Source organism: Hyaena hyaena, unplaced genomic scaffold (genome assembly GCF_003009895.1).
Source record: "Hyaena hyaena isolate Hyena2069 unplaced genomic scaffold, ASM300989v1 scaffold_28, whole genome shotgun sequence".
NCBI classification, from domain to species: domain Eukaryota; kingdom Metazoa; phylum Chordata; class Mammalia; order Carnivora; family Hyaenidae; genus Hyaena; species Hyaena hyaena.
In genome coordinates, this window is record NW_024080660.1 from 2,955,256 (window position 1) to 2,963,673 (window position 8,418).

Genomic DNA, 8,418 nt, shown 5'->3' on the forward strand with positions numbered 1-8,418 from the left:
GCCCCACATTGGCTGCAGAGATTTCTTTAAAAAAAAAAAATCTTAAAAACATAGTACTATGTCACTGTTAGGATTAAATGAGATAATTTATGCAGGCTCTTAGCGTGATGCCTGACAAATGGTGAATGCTTCATAAATGTTATTAGCTACGTGTTGCCCACTGTATAAAACCTAAGAAACTTTCATTGTTCACAAGATTGAGTTTTTTGTTTTTTGTTTTTTTTTAAGTTTATTTTTGAGAAAGACAGAGAAAATCCCAAGCAGGCTCCAGGCTGTCAGCACACAGCCTGACAAGGGGCTTGATCCCACCAATCATGAGATCATGACCTGAGCTGAAATCCAGAGCCAGAAAGCCCCCACAGCATTGAGTTTGAAATGTCTTCCTGGTAGCATTACAAAGGCCTCTCTCAGCTGGTTCTCACCTACCCTACAAACTCTTCCTGCCCTGCTTTCACTCTGGCATTTAGGCCTCAAGGAACTTCCCCTAGTTCTCCAAAGGTGAACTTCTCTTTCATTCCTCCAGGCTTTTGTAAATCCTGATCCTTCTGCTAGATAGCCCTTCCCCCCACTCTCGGCTGCAAGATCCAAGCAATTTACAAGGCCCAGTTCTGGGTTTGGCTTTGGACTGAGATAATCCTAGGTTCACACTCTGGCTCCGCCAGCCACTGACCAACGTTATGACTTTTGGCAAATCCTTAATCTTAGACTCATAGGATTATCACAAGGAATAAATTATATAGACGAGTGCTTAGCACGGTATCTGTTAGATGGCTTACTCAAAAGTGTTATTTCTTTCTTCTCTAAATCTTTTCCAAACCCTTCCCATCTGCATCTTGTATCTCTACTATGCTATTAGTCACACTGCACACTGTGTTATAATTGTTCATCACTTGTCTATCTTACTCTAGACTGAGTTCTTTGGGGATCTAAGACCAGTGTTGGTCATAATTGTGTCCTCAGGAGCTAGCACGGTGCTTGGAAGGTGGCAGGTCATTAAAATACATCCTGTTTGTATGTCGAGTGAATGAGGCAGAAACCTATGCAAGACAAAGAATGGTGAACTTCTGTGTGGGAAATGCTCTTCGTTGGGCTGCTTCACTATTTGAGCCTAACAATCCTGTGCAAGATCTTTTTTTTGGGGGGTGAGGTGGCCAAGTGTATCTCACAGAGAACAGTGGCATACTCAAACTAGTTGATCAAGAAATGTTTGATGGAATACTCCTAACAATGTATTGGCAACTCTGTTAATATGGACGGGTGAATTCTCGGGGTCCCACAAGCCTTTTTTGGGGGGCCCCAGGGAAAGCCACACATAGTTCCCTGCAGAGAAGCAATGTCGACCTTCCTCTTGAGGCTGATTCATTGTTCTATCCCAATGGGACTAACAAGGAAGATCTGAGGAAGCTGCCCTTGTCCAACCCTGGGAGAAGTGGGTGGATGTCAGAGCAGAGGAGAAGGGCAGTCAGTCAGGACAGATGGGCCTGGGGGCGGCCAAGCCTATCCAGGCACCAACAATTCTGGCTGGTGATATCAGGTTACTTTTTAAAGGAGAAAGCTTCCCGTCCAAACAGAAAGACAATACTTTCATTTGTTTGCCAGGTACCCTGAAGGATACATTTGGTGAAGGGAGGGCCAAGAGAAGGAAGCGAAGAGCAGTCAAACCAAGGGACCAGTGTGATCGTACCTGGGTTCAAAAGCATCCCCTCTAACTTCAGTTCTCCTCCCCCACCCTTAGAAGCCTCCAGGGAGACGGTGAGCTTCTGGCTCTGCTGAGACAGCTGTTAAGTGATCACTAAGTGGCAGGTCATATTTCAGCACATGGTACTGCTCAAAGGTCTCTGGGAGACCTGGGAGAAGTTCAGTGCTGGGAAATCCTTCCCCCCAAGATTCTCAGACGTGAAGAACCTTAGAAACAAGGACCCCAGACACCACAACCCTGTAGGTATAACACGGGGGCCTTGGCCCCATTTATTTGCATAGCCAGAAGTTTCTGCCACAAGCAGCAGTCTTAGACTGTGGGTAGCCATTTCCTTCCAGCCTGGGCAGTAGCTGGGAAAGACAGACACACAAATACATATTTTAGATCCCCTTCTCTGAGGTGTGAAGAAACCATTTTCTCCTTTCCTGTCATCTCGATGAGGCCACCTCTGTAAGGCCGCTCAACTTGCACTCACTCACACATACAGAATCTGCTATGGGTTAAGCACCGAATATTAAGTAAAACCCATTACACACATTGTTCCTTTCATCACAGACACAGAGTGTGATGCTATCAAGGAGCTAGTCAGTCAGGAACAAAGGTACATGCTTCCTCCTTTGTGACCCATGGAAGAGATGGCTCCACGGGCCTGACCTAGACCTTCTATCGCAGGGAGATTTGGGGGCGTGGGGGGCGTTCAGGGAACAACTCAGCTTTGGCCCTCTTCCATGGCTACAAGGATGTCATTCCTGCAGGTGTCATCCAGATTTCAGCTCCAGAGTAAGACAAGAAGGCCGACACTGCCAGGAAAGGAATCTAGGGCTTAGAGCACTTGAGTACTGTTTGAGGACGATTGCAGGGAACAGGGCCAGGGAGACAGGCCCACGGAATACGACGCTCAGTAGGTGAATCGCATCTTTTGTGAATAGCCCAGCTTGTCTAAGTTGGGATGGCAGGCCAGCTGCACCATCGGGGGTGGCCCACAGAGCAGCAGCAGCACGTCATCCCCTGGGGCGGGCAGGTGCTCCCGGATCATGTCAGCAGTCACAAACCCCTTGCTGTAGGCCCAGTCTGCAGTGCAGAGGAGAAGAGAGAGCGGACACTCCAGGCCAGCCCTGTGCCGGCGAGGGGTGGAGTACCATGAGGCGGGGAGGGCCCAGAAAGCCTCTAGAGAAGGTCTCGAGTTGCAGCAGCAGCTAGATGGGGAGGCTTGGCCTGATCCAGCTTCACAGCCACCCCCCACCCGGAAAACAGGACAGCAGATCGCCATGTCTGTGCACTCACACTTGGGACTTTGGCAGCATCGGGGAGGGTTTGTTTCACTGAACTCGGAACCCCTGGTGCGGGAAGACCCTGATTTGGGGATGTCCAGGAATGGGGAGGGTACCTTCTGGGGGGTGATCCAGAGTGAACCAGAGCTTAAAGCGATTAGGATGTCGGGCCTGCAGCTCCTCCAGGTCCTCCCGCAAGATTATGTCCTTTTCAGTCTGAAATGAATGGAGAAGCAAAGTCCCCAGGACCCTCATCGGGCCCATGTGAAAAAAGTTCTCTGCTATGACAACGTTCCAACCGGGACAAAATTAGAGAGCCAACATTCTAGGGAATAATCAAGACTTTTAGAGAGTTAGCGTGAGGGGAGAGAGAGGGAGACAGCCTTTATTTACACAGTATGGAGGAAGGAAGATGAAATATATAACAAAGGAAACTCAACGAGCAACTTTTTACACTTAGGACTAGGTTCTTTAAATGTTTCCTTGGGGGCCCGGGAAGGAATTTGGCCCAATGCTCTGTCCTCCTCGCGGTAGCAGAGGGTCCTTTACCTCTCAGGGGGAGTCTTGGGGAAAGGCTACAATGGGCTCTGGACCAGCTCCGCCTGCCAGTGCCACCTCTCTCAGTCTGCCTACACAACAATTTTGAAGACCCAGGCATAAGAAAAGTAAACCAACCTGGTTGGCAAAAAGCAGAGAGCACTGGGTTGGATCTTCAGAGTCTTTCAGGATGGCCTGAATCAGCTGCAGCATTGGGGTGATTCCTGCAAAAAGAAAGCCCACCATGAGATAGGCTGGCCGCAGACCCTCCCGTCCCAGCTCCTGAGCTGACCAACCTTGCATCCTAATTCTTTCTACCCATTCACCATGCCGCTCCGTTTTTCCTTGCAATTCTCGAGTCCCCTCCTGGGAGTCCTGTACCGCTTACATTCCTGGACAGAGATTCCCTTTACCCAACACTCAACTTCATGTCTGGTGGATGCACTGTGGTCATGCTCAGTGTTCCCATAAGATCATACTGTTATGAAATCCTTCTAAGGAACCAATCTAAGACCCTTTTTCTGAAAGTCTATTGGAGGCTGGGACTCAAACATCACAGATAAGTACCTACTGATTCAATGATGAGGCTTCTGGAACGCTGGACTTGAGGGTTAAGTACATATGCTTTGGAACTGGACAGAGGTAGAAACTAATCCTGCCTCTGGCCATTACTATTTAACCCTATGGAAACCATTCAGCTTCTTGCAACCTCCATTTTTTCATCTATAAAGGGGGAAGACTAATATCTACTTCACAGATACACACATAAAGTGACTAGCATAGTGTCTAATATTTAGAAATGTTCAGCATTTGTTCGTTTAATTCCTTCTCGCCTGTCCTATTTCTAGGTCCTTCTCTATTCTCACCTAAACATTATAGATTCATCCCATTTGAGGTCTTTGGGGAGCCCACATGATTTATTTCTCTCATTCTATTAGTTAAAAAAAAGTATTTTTTTGGTTTCTACCTGATTATGATTTTGTTTTTCAGATACCGGGGAGTTCTAGGCATTGCTGGGAATCCCCTGATTAACAGCTTGGCTATGATTACCAAACCTTCTGAGGGTTACCTGGACCTCTGCATGGCAACAATCAACAATGGGGAGAGATAATGGCCCCTGAAGTGACACACACCTGTTCCGCCAGCAATCATTCCCAGTTTCTTCGCCACGTGGGGTTCTGGTGGAGATTTTTTGTTGGGCTGAATGCTAAAAGTCCCTGAAAAGTCAAGTGAAGAGAGGGGTGGAAGAAAAAAGTCAATATGGGGGACTAGGGAAACAAATATAGAACTGAAGATGTGTCCCAGGCCGGTTTAGCACCTGCTGTGAAATCTGATCCTGGAGCTTGGGTGAAGGCTTGAGTTGAGCCAGCCCTGACAATAATACACTTGAGGGACAATGGGACTATCTGTCCCATATTATTAAATACCAGTCAGTTTAGCGCCACACAGTGAGTCATTAGCTGCTTCTGGCAGAGTGTCACTCCCTGGTGAGGGCGACAGGCATGGGGCCAGGCGTGACTCGATTTTCCCAAGTGGCACCGAGCAGCTCCAGAGGCTTGCTAATGCACGCAGCTGTTCCCGTGGGCAGGGATGAAAGCTAAGTCTGGCTGTCTAAACTGCTCAGCCTGAGAAGCAAATGCTTGAGGGAGGGAAAGAGACACATAGGTTTTGCGTTTAGGCATCTCCACAGTGGTCATGGATGGTGAGTTCCAGTGGGTTGGGGGCTGATCCCTGTGGCAAATGGAACTGAGAAATGTGCCTTTCTGTACTCTCAGTGCTATGCTTAAAGGAAGGGCAGCTGTGGCCCTTACCCAGGTGCTCACACACATGCACACGCACGGCCACAGTATGCCAAGTGGACTAAGTGTACTGGAGAAGTGGGAGACGCGCTCAGGGGGAAGAGAGGCCATTACCTTTCCCAGTGTAAGTGAGCAAGCCACTCGGTCCTCGAAACTCTACCACATCCCCAATCTTCAGGCTGTTCAGGTACTGAGACATCTTCCCTCCCTCGGGAAATTTGGGGTGCACACCCTTCAGGTACACCTGATAAGAGAGAACGGAAAACACTTTATCTGGAATGTCACTGGCTGCTGAGCTGAAGCTAGAGCAGGAATTACGCATGTGCTATCTTCCCCAGTCCATATACTGTCTTCATATGCCCTGAGGACACATGCCTCCCGCTATCAAACAAATCTTGGAAGTTTACAAAGTCCAGAAAGAGAGGGCTAAGGAGCTCCTGGGTTCCTTCCTACCCCCTTACCTTGATGACAAGATCCACGTAGCCTTGGTCCTCGTCACTGGTGACAGGAGTGTACGGCCTGATGACCAGGCTACCATCGATCCGGGCGGAGAGGTAGACATGTTTGCCTGCGGACCATATGTGGGGACATAAGGGCTGCTGGTGGACGTGCAGCACTCCTGTCGCCTTTCGAAATACTCCAGGAGTCTTGAGAGAACAAGGATGTCTTGCTTCCTAGCGTGGTTCCGATGAGATACCAGGCAGGGGGGACCCCTTCGGGCCCTCAGTTAGGTCCCTCAGAGGCCCCCCCACTGGAGAAACTCCTATCAGTTACTGCCAGGACCTTAGCAGTAGCAGGAGAATTGAGTCTGGGCGGTGAGGAAAAAATAAGTGTTGGCTCAGGGGGAAATACAAACAAATCCTGCGGGGAGGAGGAAGAACTGGTGAGCATGAACGATGTCTGGGGGCACAGAAGCCACACCCTGGAGTGGCCCAGTGGTCAGTGGTAGCTCACGGATCTAGAGCTGGGTAGGGAAGGGGAATCACCCTCTTAGGGCACCAGGGAAAGGAGCACACCCCACTCTTTTCCTTACCCACAGGCAGCCCCAGAACGTGGTGGGCGGTGGGCAGGGCAAAGCGGAACCTCTTGGTGTTGTGGCTCACAGTCTGGAGGATGGACGACACACACGTTTCACCAGGCAGGTCTAGTGCTGCAAAGTGCTTTGGGGCATCCCAACCACAGTGGATGGTCCAGGTTCCTTCCTCTACAACTTACCGTCTTGTCTAGCAATCGCAGCAGGTACTTCTCACTGGGGTCCAGGAGAGTGACCTTTGGCCGGCGGGACTTTCGAACCCAGTAGGAGCCCAGGGCCAGGCCCAGCAGAGTCAGCAGCCCCACCCCCAGGGAGGCCAGCAGGACTGGGCTCTGTAAGTAGAGAAGGCAGCGTGACAATCAGGCTGGGAAAGAGCCCGGGGCGTGGGTGGGGACTGTCCCATACGACCAGCCGCCCCAGGGATGGCGATCCCGAGCTCCAGCGCGAGGGCATGTCAGGACCGAAAGGGTAACCTGGGCAGGGTCCCGAGCCCGACTGGGCGGTACCGGGACCCCGGCATCCAGGGCAGGTGCAGAACCCTGTGGGACGGGGTCGGTGGCGAGAGCCCCTGGTCCGGAGCTGAGTGCCCAGAACCAGATGGGGCGGAGTCCCCTGATGCAGGACACGGAGCGAGGGTCTCACCGGTTGGAAGCCCATGACCGAGCACCTCGTCCTCCGCCGCCAGGCCCGCCGACGGATCCCACAATGCGCCGCGGGGCGGGCAGGAGGCGGGGCCTGGTGAGGGCGGGGCCGGAGGGCCGAGTGGCTCTGCGCCCCACCCCTTTGCTCTCAACTTGGTGGCTAAGGGCCCCAGGAGCCCCCCGGACTGATCCGAGATCCTTTAAGACCACAGTTCCAGCCCTCCTTCCCATCCCTAGCCTCCTGTCCCCGCCACTTCGGTCCGTTTACCCCGAACTGGAGGGGAGTCCTGCCAAATGTAGAACCACACCAAGTTGGGAGACTGGAAATCTGAGTCTGGAATACTAAACAGAAAGCTGTCTGGCATTGAGCCAGTTGAGCAGGAAAGACTGAAATTAATCATTATATAGTCACCTTAGTTTTTCAACAGGCTGAACTGCAACACAACTGAACAGTCTTGTGGGGTCTTCTTCAGGAATGAGCAGTGTGGCACGGCAACTTCATTTCCTGGTCCCTTTTGGTTTTGCTTACAGTGCCAGGCCTTTGGGACCACTCAGTAGCTTCCCTTGGGTCCAAATCAAGCTTCTTGTCCTGATCTGGGTTCTCCTATCCTCAGGGTCAAAGACCTGGGATTTGGAAGCAGACTGTACTAAATAAGACTCACACCTCCTGCACTTACTGGCTCTGTGACCTTAATTAACCTCCCTGCAATTCCTCATCTATAAATGCGTATATACTATCACCTGTCTAGTCCATAGGGCTGCTGTGAGGCTTAAATGAGATGTAATGTGTCTTGTGTACTACCTGTCAGAGCAATATATTCAACAGATGTCAGCGACTATAATGGCTCCTACAGGGTTTTAGAACAGAGCTCTGTTGGCAGCAAAATAGGACAAAGGAAGTCAGAAATAGACACTGACAGCCACTGGAGCTGCACATTTGCCAAGATGGCTGTTCTTTCTCATACAGTTTCTTCACCAGATTGACATTTGCCCTTGATTCCTTCTGAGGTCTCCTGCCTTGGCTTATAGATAGACATATTCTGGTATTTTCACATGGTCTTATATATCTGTGTGCTTGTGTCCTAATCTCCTTATAAGTACACTAGTCATATTGGGCTAGGACCCACCCTAATAACCTCTTTAAAGGCTCTATCTCCAGGGGAACCTGGGTGGCTCAGTCAGTTGAATGTCCAACTCTTGATTTTGGCTCAGTCATGATCCCAGGGTCATAGGATTGAGCCCCATTTTGGGCTCCACATGGAGAGTGGAGCCTGCTTAATATTCCCTCCTTCTCACTGCTCTTACCCCTCCCCCTTGCTCACACTCTTTCTCTCTCTCAAAAAAAATTAAAGACTAACTCCAAATACTCCTGAAGCTACAGGCTAGGACATCAGTATATGAATTTGTGGGGGAGATGTGACACAATTCAGGTGATAAT

General features: G+C 50.3%; 1 protein-coding gene across 1 annotated transcript; it reads right to left on the reverse strand.

Moving 5' to 3' along the window:
- Positions 1–1,937: 1,937 nt before the first annotated feature.
- On the reverse strand, positions 1,938–7,058 carry LOC120228952 (NADH-cytochrome b5 reductase 1). Its single transcript, XM_039227630.1, has 9 exons — positions 6,982–7,058; positions 6,522–6,671; positions 6,340–6,412; positions 5,768–5,874; positions 5,421–5,550; positions 4,641–4,724; positions 3,646–3,731; positions 3,087–3,186; positions 1,938–2,770 (listed from the first exon to the last, which is right to left on the reverse strand). Exons 1-9 carry the CDS (start codon positions 6,994–6,996, stop codon positions 2,598–2,600), a joined length of 918 nt encoding a protein of 305 aa, XP_039083561.1. The 5' UTR covers positions 6,997–7,058; the 3' UTR covers positions 1,938–2,597.
- Between the last annotated feature and the right edge of the window lie 1,360 nt (positions 7,059–8,418).